At 62.3% G+C, this 17,304-nt stretch overlaps 1 protein-coding gene across 2 annotated transcripts; it reads left to right on the top strand.

Moving 5' to 3' along the window:
• Positions 1-1,186: 1,186 nt before the first annotated feature.
• Positions 1,187-16,032, top strand: ADAM11 (ADAM metallopeptidase domain 11). 2 transcript variants are annotated; one of them, XM_058675470.1, is made up of 26 exons: positions 1,187-1,253; positions 1,727-1,902; positions 7,570-7,646; positions 7,780-7,846; positions 9,783-9,868; positions 9,954-10,029; positions 10,373-10,439; positions 10,507-10,574; positions 10,895-10,969; positions 11,053-11,124; positions 11,282-11,448; positions 11,789-11,873; positions 11,960-12,050; positions 12,149-12,200; positions 12,419-12,518; positions 12,604-12,675; positions 12,783-12,875; positions 13,170-13,250; positions 13,482-13,532; positions 13,613-13,676; positions 13,833-13,932; positions 14,072-14,191; positions 14,277-14,445; positions 14,538-14,652; positions 14,740-14,830; positions 15,386-16,032. In XM_058675470.1, the coding sequence occupies exons 1-26, from the start codon at positions 1,187-1,189 to the stop codon at positions 15,432-15,434; spliced, it is 2,331 nt and encodes a 776-aa protein (XP_058531453.1). In that variant the 3' UTR covers positions 15,435-16,032. The 2 variants fall into 2 exon arrangements, with proteins under 2 accessions (XP_058531453.1, XP_058531455.1); XM_058675472.1 differs by lacking the exons at positions 1,187-1,253; positions 1,727-1,902; positions 7,570-7,646; ... (1 more) ...; positions 9,783-9,868; positions 9,954-10,029 and having other exon boundaries at positions 10,426-10,439; positions 10,507-10,570.
• Positions 16,033-17,304: the final 1,272 nt, after the last annotated feature.

The raw sequence follows: 17,304 nt of genomic DNA, 5'->3' as shown, positions 1-17,304 counted from the left end.
TAGGGGGTGGGGTCACTGCATTCCCGGTATTGATGTCAGTGCCTCCCCAGAAAGTTGCCTTCTCACCTCTCCTGGGCCTAAAATAGAGCTGGGGGGGAGGGGGGGACTGTCACAAGCTGGAGGTGGAAACAGAGACAGCTCCCATGTCCCCCCATTCCTTCCCTTCCACACATCGGGATGGCCTGAGGCCCCCAGCTCCCCTTGGGGGAGCAGGACCTCCCACCCATCTCAGGCCTCTGGCTCCTAAGACCCCTCACGGAAAGCTAGTATCACAGCCCTCAGACTGGGCCAGGTGTAGTTGGGAGCCCAGGAGCAGAGTTGAAGGGCAAAGCTGAGGAGGACGGGCACAGGAGCCAACCAGAGTGAGGAGGCTGGGGCGCTCTAATACAGGGACTAGCAAACCAAGGGCAGAAATAGGGCCTCAGCTTACTGGGTGGGAGGGGGTTATTTCTATTTCAGGCGGGGCAAGAGCCAGGTTGACCTGCGTGAGTGGTTCAGGAACCCAAAAGGAAGTGCCCAGAGGTTAGTCGGTAACCAAGGGTCCCTGCAGGCAGCCCGCAAGTGGGTCCGGCCCACGCGTGTGCCAGGCAGGACTCTACCAGGTTGAGAGAGATCCCAGGCTGGGGAGCGCACCCAGTTCCCCAGTCTTGGGTAAGCCGGGGTACCCTGGCACAAATCGGGGCTACTCTTTTTTGGATGCCACCCGGAGGGACACACGGACCCAGCCGCCGCCCCGGGTGCCCGGACCGGCGCACGACTGAGTCAGGACCCGCGAATTCTGCTGCATCCTGCCCGCTCCCTGTACAAATTCACGGAGCTGCCCGGGGTCAGGGGTGCGCCGGGCTGTGCACCTGCTCGGAGTGGGTGGGGAAGGGGCTGCCGGGCGGTGCCTCTTTTGTCCTCCCGTCTCTGCGACCGCCCTGCGGGGCTGGGGTTGGGGCGAGGGGAGGGAGCCGGCGGGCCCGGGGGCGGGGGCGGGCCCTGGGCTCACGTGCTCGCCGCTCGCCTCTTAACCCGGCCCCGCCGCCCCGCGGGATGGCCGCGGCCCGAGCGCGCTGAGCCCGCCGCCCGCCCCGCCGCCCCCGAACCGGCCGGCGGCGCCCCCGCCCCGGCTCCGCAGCCGGCGCCTCCCCGCCCCCGGCCTCCGCCCGCCCGCCTGCAGCCGCAGCCGGGGGATGAGCGAGCCATGAGGCGGCTGCGGCGCTGGGCGTTCGCGGTGTTGCCGCTGCTGCTGCCGCTGCTCCCCGCGCCCGGTGAGTGCCCCCCGCGGCCCGGCCCGGCCCAGCCCGACCCGACCCGCCACGGCCCAGCGTCCCTCCCTGCCCCCGCCCTGGGTTTGCGGCGCCTCCGCTGCAGCCGTATCCCTGCAGTGTCCGGGGTGGCAGCCGGTCCCGGGCACGAGATGGGGGAGCGCCAGAGGAGGGACGGTGCGGCCACCCACCTGTCCCCATCTGACCGTCCCACGACCGTCGTTCCCCGCCTCCGCCGGCCTCTGCAGGTCTCTGGGGCTGGGGAGGGGGGGGGCAGTCGTGACCGCTGGACAGGAGAAAGCTTCCATCCGACCCTTCTTCGCGGGGCGCCCCCTCCGCAGGAGAGCCAGATTTTGTTACCTGGTTCTCACAGGGCCACCACGCCAGGGTAGAGGGATGGGTGGCCAAGGGCCCATTTCCGGGTCTCCAGCCCCCATGGTGGGCACCGGTCCACATCCATAGCCTTGTCTTTCCAGGTCTTGGGGTCTGGGGTCCCACCGGAGCTCTGCGCTGGGGGGTCTCACCCCAGGTGGGAGGCCCAGAAGCCCCTGAGGTTACCCAGCCCAGCCGTCTGGTGGACCAGAGCTCAGGGGGAGAGATCCGGAAACAGCAGCTGGACACCAGGGTCCGCCAGGAGTCGCCCGGGGGGCTGGTGAGTAGGGCTGGTCAGGGGTGAGGCTCTGGGGGAAGAGTGCCTATGAGCCAAGGGGACCCACAATGCAGCTGCCCCTTGGGTGTGCAACTGGGGCCTCCAGTAGGCGCCCCTCAGGCACCCACTGCAGGCCCCCTCTTTCCAGTGGGAGCTCAGCATCCCAGGACCCTGCAATGGCCAGTCTGCAGCCAAGCTTCTCAGCCGGCAGGGCCCTGCTGCCCTCACTACCCTCCTGCCCAAGTTAGTGATTCTGTTAAAAGGGGGTGAGGGAGCAGGGAGGGGGATAAGGGAGAAGGACCAGGGCTCTCAGGTTCCGGCCAAACCTAGTCTCTGTGGGCTTTCCCAAAAGAGCTTCCTGACTCGGTTTCCCACTGTGCATGGACAAGTCAGGTCTCTTCCTGTCCTGGCTGCAGGTGAGGACTTAGGACAGGGTTTGAGGTTCACCCACAATTGTGACTTCTACCCATCCCTGTCCCTTTCAGCTGCAGGCACCAACCCCCCCCACACCTCCCAGAGGAAGGTGAGGAATGAAAGAGATTAATTGCAATTAATAATTAATTAATATCATGTGAATAATAATCACCCAGATGGAATATGCATGCCCTTGGCTCTCCAGGAGCCTGGAGCTGAAAGTTAGCCAGACCATCAGGGGCTAGCGAGGGCTAGGTGGCCAAGGCCTGGCGGAGGAGGAGGGGCAGAGGCTCCTAGGAGGAGCACAGCTCCTGCCTGGGGAGTTCTGGCAGCTGGGAGTGGTGGGAGGTGAGCAGGCTGGGCGGGGGGAGGAAGGAGGGAAACGGAGGCTAACGTTACCGCATCTGTTGGACTGGCAGCGGCCCTGCCTGCCACTCTCCTGCTGCTTTCCATTAAAAGCCCTTCGGGGGAGGGGGTGTGGGGTGGCACAGGGGGCCCGGTAAGCCCTGGAGATGGAAAGGAGCAGGAAGGGAGCATGCATAATAGATGGCCCATCACTCTGGCCCACCGCCTGGAGGGGAGGGGGCAGGATGGGTTAATGGCCTGAGCTGGCAGCCAGGGGAGTGGGGTGGGAGTGGAAGTGGCTCCAGCGCCTACCCAGGAACCAAGGCTGCCCATTTGGCCTCTGGCGCGGCTGTCTGTGACCTGTGCATCCCAGGCCACCTTGGCTGGCATCCCTGACCCTGCCTGATCCCATGCCCTGGCTTGTGCAGATGGTGGTTGTGGGGTGCCACCAAGAGGTCAGGGTAGGAGACAAGGAGCAGCATGGGGCTGGGTGGGGATGACACATGGAAGACCCAGAGGTGGTCCTTCAAACTGATCCTTTAGAAGAGGAAGAGTGGTGTGCAGGGGTGGGAGGGGACAGGAATGCCTGTGGGGTTACATCCAGGTGGGTTGGGGGGCCTGGAAACCTACCTGCAGGCTGGCTGGGGCACCGCACCTGTGTATTGTATGCCTGTGCAGTATGTGTGTGAATGATGGAAGGGGACCTTGCCCAGGGCCCTCCTGCACCTGTGCCTTCCCATGCTTTCCCCCTGAGGTGGTGAGGAGAGGGTGGCCAATTCCACAGACTTCCCTGGGCCAGGTGTCCTGCTGAGCCGTGTGCACACATCAGGCTGTGGTGACTTTGTCTATCCAGGCTGCAAATAAGCAAAGTGAGACCCAGAGAAGTTAGGCAACCTGCCCAGAGACTGCAATCCTAGCAGAAGGGCTCTCCCTCTGCACCACTCTGCCTCCCAGAGGCCTGACCCCAACCTCTCCCAGCCAGCAGGACGGCAGGGCAAGCTGCAGAAGGCCAAAAGGTGGGGAGGGGGCCCTTCTGGTTGAGAACTTGGGCTGGAGTAGGTGTTAGTGGCAGCCCTGCTGCTCTCCATAAAAAGCCTTTAAGGGGGTGGCCCCGGCAAGACGGGGGGCTCATGCTGGCTGGCAGGGCCATTGTGGAGGTTCCCCACTCTGGCTTTTGGTTGCTTACCTCGCCTCCGAGCCCCAGCTCCCGAACCAGGGGGAACAGCTTGGCTTGGCTGATGGATGGGATGGCAGAGTAGGGTGGGGTGGGGTGGGATAGAAACTGGGATGTGGCAGGGAAGGTAGCCAGGGAGGAACCAGGAGCCTGAGAAATGACCAGACCCAGGGCCCCAGCCAGGGCAGCGCCACTGCTCTCCTGTGCATTTGTCTTCCCACTGTTCATAAGTCTAGCAGGTGGGAAAAGAGGAAAAGAGGGGAAGTTACTACCCCAAAGTCAGGGCTGATACCAGAGCAGCAGCCCAGAGTGACCCTGAGGAGCGCTAGCCCTCTCCCTGTCACCTACCTTCTGTCCAGTGTGCAGACGGACCCCAGAGTGGTGAGGAAGCATAGGCAGTGGTGGAATCTGATGGCCACAGGGAGCAATGGGAGGGCGAGCAGGTCCCTGCACAGCCGGGCTGGCTGTGCACTGCTCAAGAGCACCTGGTCAGGGGCAGGCTGGGCGGAAGGGAGCCCAAGGGCCTTGAGGCTCTAGCCAAAGAGGCACCATTTCCATCTACACCAAGTTAACAGTGAATAGAGCTGGTCCCAGGGCAGCCAGATTCCCTGGGGACCAGGGTGAGGGGGCCCAGGCCAGCAGGTAGGGGTCCATTGCACCAGCTTAATGGCCACCAGCGCTGCCCAGACAAGCAGTTATGGAAAGAACCACGGGCAGCTGTGCGAAGGCCTCTGTTCCCTGTCCTTGTAACAAGATGGTTATGGACAGCGAGCTGCAGGAAGTATGTGGTGTCTATGCAAAGCCACAGCCCGCTCCCTGTCCCATCCACTCTTCCTCTTCAGGAAGGAACAGGGTCCGGAGGTTCTTGGGAGGAGCTGGGGGTGGTGAGGCAAGCTGTTCAGTCCCTGGTGTCCCCGAGACAGGACACAGCACCCGCCTCAGCCAGAGGCTGGCGGTCCGAACAGGGGTCAAGCAACTGAGGCTTTCCTGTGGGGCACAGGGGAGGAACTGGCTGTGAGAGCCCTGTGCCTAGAGGACCCCTGTCCAAACGCCAAATGACAGGCTTGACCTCATACAAGTACCCCTCCTGGCTGCTGAGGGGAGCGCAGATGTCCAGAGTCTATCCCCAGAGGAACCAGTGACCCTGTAAGGGGTGACCGTCCTCAAAAGACAGGTCAGATCCCATCAGAAAAGTGGTCCACCTGGTTTCGCCATTGGCAGTTCCACTGCCTGCTGATGCCCAAAATGTTAGGAGGTTTTCTTCTGCTTATTGCAGCCCCACACACCCCCTGCCCACCACGTGGCATTTCTGAACAGGGTGGATTTCCTCAGGGGACACCCAGATGGGGAGCCTAGTGCCACACTGGGACAGGTCCTGTCACAGGAAGTGGCCAGAGTCTCTTCCCTGTTCATTTGCTGCTCTTACTGCGGACACCTGTGTCAACATTAACAGGACTTTCATGTGCCCTCATAACAGCCCCATCTCACCCATGGGAAGCTGAGACTGAGAGCAGGTGTGTGTGGGGCGGGGGGGGGGGGGGCGGTCAGCAGAACGAATGCCCAGGATGGGGGCATCAGTAGGAACTGGCTTTTGATGGTGCCCTGGGTGGGCTGGCAGTTGCCAGCTATGTGGATGAGACTGGGAAAGGTGGTGGTGTGGATGGGGGATAGGCGTAAGCATCTAAGGGTGCAGCTGGAAGTTGTGGGGTGTGAGTGGCCCAGTGCCCTTGGGAACATCCCTGCTCCAGCACTATGATTCTGGGGGTCCAGAACAGAGCCTGGGCATCTACATTGGTGACCCTAGAACTTCAGCAGAATTCTGGCTTTCTCTCTGTGCCTGCCTCTGACCAGGCTTGTAATACAGGGAGAAGAAAAGGATGGAGTCCATTGCCCCTAAGCAGGTGCCAGGAGTATAGGTGAGCCTGTGACAGAGATGTCTTGGGACTATCTCACTGCCAGGCAGGCAGCCAGAGGGTCACAGCAGACCTGAACTCCAATCCAAGGTGAAACAGCTTCGACCCTACCCAGCCAGGATCCTGAGCCAGTTAGCTCCAGTGTCCCTCTCCCTGAGCCTTGGCCTGGGGCCCAGCAGCCTGGACATGCTGTGATGAAGTGAGCTAAAGCATGTGAGAACCCAGTAGCTGGGAGGCAAAGGCCAGGTGTGGGGCACAGGGCCGCAGCAGCCATCCTGAGCTGGGCACGAGGCAGGGGTGGCGGGGAAACTGGTGTGACTTACCAAGATGAAAGGACACATGCCTAGGGCCTGAGGGATAATGGGATGAGGTAAGGGCAGGGCAGGGCCAGGCAAGAAAAGCAGCTTGGCTTTGAATACTAGTGGCAAGCTCAGCTGGGGGGCCTAGGGACACTGATGCCAGCAGGAACCTTTTCTCCAGACTCCTGGGATACAGAAACTCAGGGACCAAGGCGGGCTGGAGCAGGCTCTTCCTTCTGAGATAGGACAGAGCTGTGTCCTGCAGCAGGACTGACCAGGCAGCCATGCTCTCTGGCTGTGTGCCCATCAGCCTGGCCTGCACACAGCCAGCCTCCAGGCCCAGCACCTGGGCTCATCTTAGCATTTACAGCAAAAAAAATCTGATAGAGAAGTTGCTGGTCATCCCTGAGGCTGTCCAGCCTGCGAGTGAGGGCCGGTCTGGGGCTTGTCACTGGATGGCAAGAGCATAAAAAATCTGGGGAGGGGGTGCAGGTGGTCTAGGCAGGGAGTCGAGGGTGAATACAGAGTTGGGGCTAGTCCAGGAAGGGAGCCAGAGGGCAGGGAGGGTCCATGGATGTGGGTGCAATCAGAGCCAGTCCAGTGTAGGGCTGACCTCATCTGGCATCTGAGGCTCAAATCTCTTCAATGGGTTGGGGAAGGGAGATGAGTGGGGAGATGCTTCTACATCTTATGTAAGGACCAAGGTCATCCTTTCGACATGGGATGGGTGGGAGCAGCTAAGGTACCTTCTGCCCTTCCTGTCTGGGGCAGCTTGGAGACTCCATCCACCCCACAGTAGCTAGTGGCCCAGGCCTGGCCTGGGAAGTCAGCCATCTTGTGGGGCCTGGTGCATTGCCATGGCAACCTGGAGCCTCCTGGCCCCACTGCATATAAGGCCCCTCTGAAAAATTTATCAGGAAAACTTCCGTGTTTAAAAATTCAGCACAGGTTGAAATATTAAAGATGAGCGGCTTTGGGAGAGGCAGAGGGCAATGGATTTGGGGGTGGACAAGCCAAATCCTTCCTGACGAGATGGCATCCGGGGCTCTGCAGCCCAGCTGGGTCGTTCCCTGCCAACTCTACCTGGGGGCACAGGCCAAGACCTCCAGAAACGTGGGCGGGAGTCGGAAGCCAGGACCCTGCTCCCCACGTCCACTTTGCCCCTGGCCCCCCCTGTCCCATGACACTCTGGGACCTTCATCTCTTGCCCAGAGGTGAGTACAGAGGGCCTGGCAGGCTGTGCTCTGTCCCTGGCACTCCAAGAGATGGTTCAGGAAGGCCAGGAGATGGCTCAGGAAGGCAGAGGGTGGCCAGGCCCCTGGTCCCGATATAGGAACAAGGTTCCAGAGGAAGGAGAGCTTGTGGAGGATGGCCCCTGGGCTTTGGGGTCACGCCACCCCTGCCCAGAGCTGCTGCTCCATGCCCTGGAGCGTTTTGCTTTCTGTTCCCCTACCCTACCCATTCCCCCCAACCTGCTCTGCTGCAACCACACCCACTCCTACTGACCCCTCTGCCCTCCCCTCAGGCCGCCCACCTCGCCCAAGTGAGCTTTGTCATTCCAGCCTTCAACTCCAACTTCACACTGGACCTGGAGCTGAACCAGTAAGTGTGGCCTTGAGTCGGGAAAAAGTGGGTTAGGGTGGGCAGGCAGGTTGGGGGGGTGGCTAGGGAACCCAGACTAAGCCTGCCGTGGACTCATAGCAACCCCTCCTTCCTTCTGCCCACTCTGTTCCAGCCACCTTCTGTCCTCGCAATATGTGGAGCGCCACTTCAGTCGGGAGGGCACCGCCCAGCGTACCACCGTGAGCAGCTGGGGGCGGAAGGTGGCCAGACATGGAGGGGCAGGCGGCTGGGAGGCGGAATCTGGGCCCAGCTCCTCAACCAGCTCTTTTCCCACTTTGGAGGCTCTGAGAATCCATAGTTGGGGTGAGCAGGTGGCACAGCCAGGCCCTGACTCCCAGCCCACCTGCCTCGCAGGGCAGCACATAGAACCTGTCCTCCACAGCAGGTGGTCTCCCTGCACACACTCCCACCCCTGCAGACTTTCTCTGCTCCTGACCAAGGTCCCGGGAATTCCTGGATGTCTGGGACCCCAGGGTCCCCAGCCCTGGAGGCTCAGCAGCCTGAACAAAGATGAGTGAATGTCTATAAATAGCCTGTCCCCTCTCTGCCCCCCCACCCCCAGTCTGTTCAGGAACTGGAGCACAAGTAATTCTGCAGGAAGCAGGGCTGGGGAGGGCTGCTGGTAGTGCCCCCAACCTACCAGCCTGACCAGGCAGACTCCCGCTGTTGGGAATTCCTGGGCCACAGAGGCAGGGTGTGAGGTGGTGTGTGCTGCGGGGCACAAGCCCACATCAGTCATTGATTAAATAAGGTAAGAATTAGTTGATGTAGGAGCAGAGCCTGGCACTGAACATGCCAGAAGCCCTGAGGCCTCATCCTTTCACCCAGCCTCAGCAGGTAGCCAAGAACCCCTGCTGTGGTCCAGCCTTTTTTTTTTTTTTTTAAGATTTATTTTTGCTGGAAAGGCAGATTTACTGAGAGGAGAGACAGAAAGATCTTCTATCCGCTGATTTGCCAAATGTCCACAATGAATGGAAGCTAACCTGAAGCCAGGAGCCAGGAGCTTCTTCTGGGTCTCTCACATGGGTGCAGGGTCCCAAGGCTTTGGGCCATCCTCAACTGCTTTCCCAGCCTACAAGCAGGGAGCTCGATGGGAAGTCGACATGAACTGGTGTCCATTTGGAATACTGATGCTTAAAGGTGGAGGATTATCCAATTGAGCCATCGTGTTAGCCTCTAGATTCATATTGATTGATTGATTGATTGATCGATTGCAAAATCAGATATTTATAGAGAGGAGGAGAGACAGAGAGGAAGATCTGTCCAATGATTCACTCTCCAAGTGACCAAAACGGCTGGAGCCATGGCTTCGGATCAGCACAGCACCAGCCGTTGCAGTCACTTGGAGGGTGAATCATCAGATGGAAGATCTTCCTCTCTGTCTCTCCTCCTCTCTGTATATTTGACTTTGCAATAAAAATAAATAAATCTTTAAAAAAAAAAAAAGCCAGGAGCCAGGAGCTCCTCTGGGTCTCCCACATGGGCACAGGGTCCAAAGGCTTTGGGCCGTCCTCGATTGCTTTCCCAGGCCACAAGCAGGAAGCTGGGTGGGAAGTGGGGCCGCCAGGATTAGAACCCGCTCCCTTATGCGATCCCAGTGACTTCAAGGTGAGGACTTTAGCCGCTAGGCCGCTGCATCAGGGCCCAGATTCATTTTTAACGGAATTTACATCTAGTTATTGGGAAGAGAAATAGAGACAGAAATCTCACCAGCCCATAAAACCATGGCCAAGGTTGGGCCAGGGTGAAGCGAGGAACCAGGGACTCAATCCAGGTGTCTCACATGGGTGGCAGGAACCCAAGTGCTCCAGCCATCACCTGCTGCCTCCTAGGGTGCGCATTAGCAGGAAGCTGGAATTGGGAGCTATGCTGGGACTTGAACCCAGCCACTCCAACAAGGCAGTGTAGGTCTCTTAATGCCTGTGCCAAACTGTCCTCAGCTGCATGTTACAGATGAGGTGAGGGAGGCCCAGAGGCAGCTAGCAACTTGTAGAAGCAGGTTCCAGAGTCCAGGGTGTCCCTGGGGTGCCAGGACTTCTCCCTGTGGCCGTCTGCCATCATCCCGCCTCCAGGCCAGGGCTGGGCCATGTCCTGCTCACCGTTCTGCTCTGCCAGGGTGCCAAAGACCACTGCTACTACCAAGGGAAGCTGCGGGGGAACCCTCACTCCTTCGCTGCTCTGTCCACCTGCCAGGGGCTACAGTGAGTGCGGTGAGGGCTGGGTGGGGGCAGGGCACCAGGGAGGAGCCTCTAGCCCTGGCCCTGCCTACAGCTCCTTTCTCCACAGTGGGGTCTTCTCTGATGGCAACCTGACCTACATCGTGGAGCCCCAGCATGTGGCTGGGCCTCAGGGAGACCCTGAGGTGAGCCTTCACAGCTCCTCGCTGTCCTTTCCCCATAACCTACACTGCCACTGCCACCTCCTCCCTCAGTAACCTCAGCCACCCTGCCCTCCTCAGTGATCCCAGCTCCAATGTCCCCTCTGTCCCCCAAGTGACCTCCCATGGGGCTCCAGTGTCCTTTGCCCCTGTCTCCCAGGGCACCCCCAGGGCTTGACCCCGGAACCTGAGCGTCTGGAAGATGAGCTCCGACATGGAAGCTCTGGCCACTTCTGGGTCACCTGGTGGGGGAGCTGGCGATGCCCCCCACCATGGACACTGAGTGAGCCTCGTGGGCCCCCCAAGAATTCATTCCCCCTCATTGCAGGGACCCCTTCCCCATCTCATTTACCGGACCCCTCTCCTCCCAGCCCCCCTTGGATGCAGGGGACCAGGTAAGGGAGGGGAAGTGGGGCTGGGGTGGGGGCCTACTGTGCCCCCCTCACCTGCCCCTCCCCGCAGGGTGTCTGTTTGCTGCTCCTGTCCACTCTGCTCCCCCGAACCGGCCGAGGCTGAGAAGGAAAAGGCAGGTACGGGGCCCGCACAGAGCTCGGGCTGTAGAGACCTCAGGCTGGGCTTCAGAGGACAACCCCTTCCTGCCATCCCCACACTGTGGCTGGGCGGGAGCCCCAGGCCAGAGCCGCCTCACACCTGCCCCTAGCTCTGGCGTCTACACAGGTCCTGCTGCAGGCAACCCGAGGCTGCCTGTCCTGGTTCCCAGGCTGGGGGCAGGTGGATCCTCCATCGGGTTGGGTGGACAGGGCTGGCTGGCACTGACCCGAGTCCTGCCCTGCTGCGTCTGCATCACCGAGGCCAGGCATGGAGGGCACTGATTCCACCTGCCCCACAGGTCCGCCGGGGCCATCCCACGGTGCACAGCGAGACCAAGTACGTGGAGCTGATTGTCATCAACGACCACCAGCTGGTCAGTTCCTAGACCTGGGTGAGACGAGGTAGGGAGGCTGGGCTCCTAGGAGCAGCCTCATCCTGCACCTGTCACTCTCCCAGTTTGAGCAGATGCGCCAGTCAGTGGTCCTCACCAGCAACTTTGCCAAGTCTGTGGTGAATCTGGCAGATGTGGTGAGAGAGACCCTGAGACCTCCCCTTCCCCCAGCGCCTGTCCTGCATGTCCCCAGCCCCCGCACTATCAGCCTCTGACCCCAGGAGACAGACTGAGGTCCCCTCCTGCCCTGCCTGCCCACCCCCATCCCCACCTTCTTCTCCCCTCTGGGTCCAGATGTACAAGGAGCAGCTCAACACCCGCATTGTGCTGGTTGCCATGGAGACGTGGGCTGACGGGGACAAGATCCAGGTGCAGGACGACCTGCTGGAGACCCTGGCCCGGCTCATGGTCTACCGGCGGGAGGGTCTGCCCGAGCCCAGCGATGCCACCCACCTCTTTTCGTGAGTCCCACCTGCCCCCAGCCACATCCCTGCTGTCCCCTGCAACTTAGTGGGTGCCCTCTATTTTCCCCGCTTTGGTCCCTCCATCCCCTCAGGACCCCTCTTCTCCCACATCCCTCCCCTCAGGGACCCCAGGCCCTGGTAGAGGCAGACACCTGATAACAGGCCCTGCAGCTAGAGATGCCTTAGGGAGTGGCATCTGCCTCTGTGTGAAGAAACACAAAGGGAGGTAGCTGGACCCAGGCCACAGGGGCAGCCCCAGAGGGCAAGGCGACAGGGGTGTTGGAGCCCCACCTGGGAGGTGGGGGGATGGCCCTTCTCACAGCTCCCTCCCCTGCAGGGGCCGCACCTTCCAGAGCAGCAGCAGCGGGGCAGCCTACGTGGGGGGCATCTGCTCACTGTCCAGGGGCGGGGGTGTGAACGAGGTGAGCTGGGCAGGGTGGGGTGGGGCCGCGAGGAGGGGCCTCAAATGCTGGAAGGAGGATAGATGTGTCTGTGTCCCACTCCCCAGTATGGCAACATGGGAGCTATGGCCGTGACCCTGGCCCAGACACTGGGGCAGAACCTGGGCATGATGTGGAACAAGCACAGGAGCTCCGCAGGTGTCAGCCCCGGGGACACCCCGCACGGGGCAAGGAGGGTGTGCGTGGGCAGGCGGTGGGCCTGGACCCTCTCTCATGCCCGTCTGGGTTACCCTCAGGGGACTGCAAATGTCCGGACATCTGGCTGGGTTGCATCATGGAGGACACTGGGTGAGTTCAGGGGGGTACACAGGGTGGCGCGGGGCAGTGGAGACCCCTGAGGGGGTCCCCCGAGGGGCTGCAGTGTGTGTGGTGGCCTCCGGACGCCGCCCAAGCCCGCGGGAGGCACCTGCGCAGCGCCAGGTCACTGCGAATTGTGGGGGGCCGTATCCCAAGGGCAGAGGGGTGGGCTGGAGAACCCCCGCGGGACGGCGCCGCACCCCCGCCAGGTTCTACCTGCCCCGCAAGTTCTCGCGCTGCAGCGTGGACGAGTATAACCAGTTTCTGCAGGAGGGCGGCGGGAGCTGCCTCTTCAACAAGCCCCTCAAGGTAGCGGTCCCGGGGCGTCGGGGAGTGGGGTCGGGGGCCCCCAGGCAGGTGTCCGTCAGACCCCCGACACTTGCTCCCGGTCCAGCTCCTGGACCCTCCGGAGTGCGGGAACGGCTTCGTGGAGGCGGGAGAGGAGTGCGACTGTGGCTCGGTGCAGGTGAGCGGCCAGCGTGGTGGGCTCCCGGGTGGACACCGGGAGTGGGCGCGGGGGGTGGGAGGATCACGGCTTGTCCGCCCCCTGGTCCTGCGTGCCGCCCCCCTCAGGAGTGCAGCCGTGCGGGCGGCAACTGCTGCAAGAAATGCACCTTGACTCACGACGCCATGTGCAGCGACGGGCTCTGCTGCCGCCGCTGCAAGGTGAGGCGGGGCCAAGGCCGGGGCGGGGCGTGCGTGGGCGGAGCTAAAGGGGGAGGCGGAGCGCGCCGCCGGTGGGCGGGGCCAGGGCTCGAGGGGGCGTTCGTGAGCGGGGCTAGCGATGGAGGCGGAGCGCGCCGCAGGTGGGCGGGGCCAGGCCGCCGGGGGAGCACGGGGGCGGGGCCTAGAGCAGGTCCCCAGGTGTGACTGGAGTGGCGGGAGGTTGGGGTCTCTGGGAGCCGCGCGGTTGGATGAGCCTCTCTCCTGCTGGAGCCCAGGAACGCCTCTCTCCCCTAGTACGAACCGCGAGGTGTGTCCTGCCGAGAGGCCGTGAACGAGTGTGACATCGCCGAGACCTGCACCGGGGATTCCAGCCAGGTATGCCCGGCCCGGCCACCCGTGCCCACTGCCGTGGTTTCATTCTGCCAGGCTGCCACTGGCCGTCATTATGGGCGTTCTGGGACCTTGTGACTCCGGGCAGTCTGGGCTCAGAGCCCTGTAACTTGAGTGCCATCTGGGGCTTTGGTACCCCTGCATCCCTACCTGGAGTGGATCCCCCAACCCCTGAGGCCTCGGCCGATGTACTCACTGTCACCCCTCTCCCCACAGTGTCCCCCTAACCTGCACAAGCTGGACGGCCATTACTGTGACCAGGAACAGGTATGGGGGGGCTCCTTCCCCGGGGTGTCCAGTCCAGTCTGTGGCCTCCCATCTGACCCTTGGTGTCCCCTGTCCCTCAGGGCCGCTGCTATGGAGGTCGCTGCAAAACTCGGGATCGGCAGTGCCAGGCTCTCTGGGGCCGCGGTGAGTCTGGCTGGGGGTGGCAGAGGGGACTCGAGGCAGGGCAGACTCAGGCTGAACATGTGGCTGAACAATGTCAGGGGGCAGGGGGCAGTGTCGGAGCTACAGGCCTGAGACCCTGGGCTGGCAGGGTGATCCCCCAGCCTCACCTCCCTACAGCGGCTGCGGATCGCTTCTGCTATGAGAAGCTGAACGTGGAGGGGACGGAGCGTGGGAACTGCGGGCGCAAGGGGTCAGGCTGGGTCCAGTGCAACAAACAGTGAGTTGCTGGGTTCCCTTGCGCTGGGCAAGGGGTGCAGGTCCTCCTGGGGCAGTCTGGCAGGTCGGGGTGGATGGGAGCTTGGGGGCTGGGTCTGCACTCCCCCTTGGGCCTCACTGTCTCCTCGTGTCCCCGACAGGGATGTGCTGTGTGGCTTCCTCCTTTGTGTGAACATCTCCGGAGCCCCTCGGCTGGGGGACCTGGGAGGTGACATCAGCAGTGTGACCTTCTACCACCAGGGCAGGGAGCTGGACTGCAGGTGTGATGAGGGAGGGTCCCTGGGTGGTGGCGGCTGCAACAGGGGTGGGGGACAGGGGCTGAGGTCAGCTGCACTGTCCCCAAAGGGGAGGCCATGTGCAGCTGGCCGATGGCTCGGACCTCAGCTACGTGGAGGACGGCACGGCCTGTGGGCCCAACATGCTGTGCCTGGGCCATCGCTGCCTGCCAGCCTCTGCCTTCAACTTCAGCACCTGCCCTGGCAGCGGGGACCGCCGGATCTGCTCCCACCATGGGGTGGGTGCTTGGAGGAGGCCCAGGAGGGTGAGAGAGAGGCTGCCAGGAGGGGATAGCAATTCTCAACCCAGCCGGCCCTGTGCCACCTCTAGGTCTGCAGCAACGAGGGAAAATGCATCTGTCAGTCCGACTGGACGGGCAAAGACTGCAGCATCCACAACCCCCTGCCCACTCCCCCTCCCACCGGGGAGACGGAGCGGTACAAGGGTGAGGCTGGCGCTGGCCAGGGTGGGCTGCCTCCCCGCTTCCCTCTGCCCCTCCCTGTCAGCTGAGCCCTGCCTCCCCCCCCTGCAGGTCCCAGCGGCACCAACATCATCATCGGCTCCATCGCCGGGGCTGTCCTGGTTGCAGCCATCGTCCTGGGTGGCACGGGCTGGGGATTTAAGTAAGGGAAAACGCACTCCTCTTCTGTCCCCTGCCATCTGGGAAAGGGGAGGGGGTGGATGGGGAGGTCAGGTCCCCAGACCCTCAGAGCTGAGCGGGCCCCAAGTGAGAGCTTCCTGGCCGCAGCTCTCACAGGTCACAGCCCAAGCTCTCTTCATTTTCCAGCAATCAGTTGTTCACAGCTAATGGTACGTTGACCATCCTGATTTTGGGTGTCTCCAGAAAAAAAAAAAAAATAGGAAGGCTGGGTCCCAGGGGCTTCATCATAGTCTGGTGTGGCCAGGGTGGCAGCCTGGGCTGGGGTTGCCCACGCTAAGTGTGTGTCCCACATCGCCTGTCTCCAGCCAGCCCTCAGGGCTCCCTGGGCAGCTAAGTGTGGACTCCTGGAGCTGCCCCAGCCCCTCCCTGCGGCCCAGGGTCAGAGCCAGGACTCCCTCCAGGGAGCCCCGAGGCCCTCCTCCAAGAGAGGAGGGTGTCGGTTACCCGGCTCCTTTCCCCACTCTCTGTCTCTCTCTCTCTCTCTCTCTCTCTCTCTCTCTCTGCTTGGCTGCTGCAGAAACATCCGCCGAGGAAGGTACGACCCGACCCAGCAGGGGGCAGTGTGACGCCGGCCACGTCATCCCTCCCGCTGTCCTTGTCTCCATCTCATTGGTCACCACCTCGCATTCTGTCCATGGGAGCTGGGCCGTGTCCCCAGCCGTGCCGTCAGACCGTCTGGGCAAGGGGGAGAGCAGCCCGGGGAAGACCTCCGCCCACCCCTGCCCCTTCCCGCTGCCCGGTCTTCTGTGGTCCTTCCATGGGCCAGGTGGACCCCAGAGCCGTGCCACACAGCCTGGGGGTCTCCCTCCACGTCCCATCTGTTGTGTCTTTCATGTCACCGCTGTCTGCCCGCCCCGGCCAGCCCGGCCTGTGACTCGGTCCTCGCAGGGTCCAGCCCTCACTCCCAGGCCTAGCTGGTGGGGGTGTTTTCCCCCCAACCCCAGGCCCTGTGCCCCAGACACCCCTGACGTGCCCTCTCCCTTCCAGGTCCGGAGGGGCCTAAGTGCCACCGCTCCCTCCGAGCCTGGCACCCACCGTCTCCGCCTGAACTGCGAGGCTGCCCCCACCACGCCACGGAGGGAGGTGCCATGCAAATGTCTTCCAGCTTACCCCTCAACTCCTGTGTCGGAGGGGCAGGGGTTCTGGGGGCCTGTGGCCCTGCTCTCCACATGGGCAGGGTACGAGGTCCTGGGTGGGCATTTCCGTCATGGTCCTTCATCCCCTCACGCAGCATTGGCCTTGCACACCGACTCCTCTGTGTGTGAATGTACCTTCCATCAACACAAACTGCCACAGTTCAAATGGGGGCTAGGGGTCGAGAGGGGCCCCTCAGGGGGTCTGGCAACCCCTGGAGGACACCGTCTGGGGCGGCCCCACCTCAGAACCTGGCAGCTGGGGGACCTGGGTCGGAGCTCTCTGAGGAGACTCAGGAGGAGGGGCCAACCTCTACATTTAAAAAACTAACAAACAACAACAAAAAACCCTTGGATCTTAACTGATGAATGTAACCTGGGGGCGCTAGGCTGGCCAGTGGGGGGCACTATGCCTCTGCATTGCTCACTCTGGACTCCATGGCTGACCCTGACCAGGGTCCCGCCTGCCCTGCCCGCTCTGTCCGCCCCTGTTCAAGTGAAAGAAGTGTGAGTGGTGACTGGAACCAAAGCTGCCTGTCCTGGTTATGGGCACAGTCAGTCCCTGCCAGCATCTGGGAGATACCAGGAGAGTGGTCTTGGGGCTGGCTTAGGGTCTCTGTGCCCCTCCTGGAGTGGCCCAGAGACCCCAGGCTGGGCCACCTTCCCTGGGATCACTCTCTGGCTAGGGAGGTCAGGGGTGCAGATGAGGTGCCAGAGCGGGTGGGAAAAGGCACGTCTCAGGGTGATCCTAGGCTTCCGGTCATGTTCCAACCTCCTACCAGTCCCACCCCTCACCCTGTCTGCCTTCCAGCACCAAGCAGTTTACAAATGCCCCACCGTGGCCGAGCCCCTTCAAGCTCCCACAGACTCAGCCCTGGGCAGAGCCTTCCCTCAGGGCCTGCCCTTGACCCTGAAGGCAGCTGGCAGGGGTAGCTCCCTTGGGATGGAAGCCACAGACAGGAGGGCCTCCTGCGGACCCTGGGAGCCGCCTGTCGGAGTCCTCTGCAGCACTCTACAGGAAGAATCTCCAAGAACCCAACTTCTTGTTGATCTCGGCAGCTTCCGGCCGCAGCCAGTTGGGGGGCCCCTGATACTGAGCGCCAGCTGGCACTGCCCACGGCCCAGCAGGGCAGGGCTGCCAAGCCTGAGGCTGGAGCTTGCACTGCTGTGGCGACCTCCCCTGTCCGGTGGGACTCAGGCACACTGGGCGCAGTGCATGTGGCGCCACGTCTCGGTGCGGGTGTGGATACCCCTGTGCACGTGGGCATGTCTGTGCACGCGGGGGTGGGAAGCAGAGGCCCCA

The sequence above is a fragment of the Ochotona princeps genome, chromosome 17, assembly GCF_030435755.1.
Source record: "Ochotona princeps isolate mOchPri1 chromosome 17, mOchPri1.hap1, whole genome shotgun sequence".
NCBI lineage: Eukaryota > Metazoa > Chordata > Mammalia > Lagomorpha > Ochotonidae > Ochotona > Ochotona princeps.
The sequence above is the reverse complement of the archived record's forward strand: the minus strand, read 5'-3'. Positions and strand labels throughout refer to the sequence as shown.

Bases quoted from the DNA above. Each gene is read 5' to 3' on its own strand.
- ADAM11 (XM_058675470.1), top strand. From the start codon at position 1,187: ATGAGGCGGCTGCGGCGCTGGGCGTTCGCGGTGTTGCCGCTGCTGCTG. The intron at 10,030-10,372 runs GTGAGCCTTCAC...CCCTCATTGCAG, and splicing joins GGCCTCAGGGAGACCCTGAG to GGACCCCTTCCCCATCTCAT. The intron at 14,446-14,537 runs GTGGGTGCTTGG...TGCCACCTCTAG, and splicing joins GGATCTGCTCCCACCATGGG to GTCTGCAGCAACGAGGGAAA.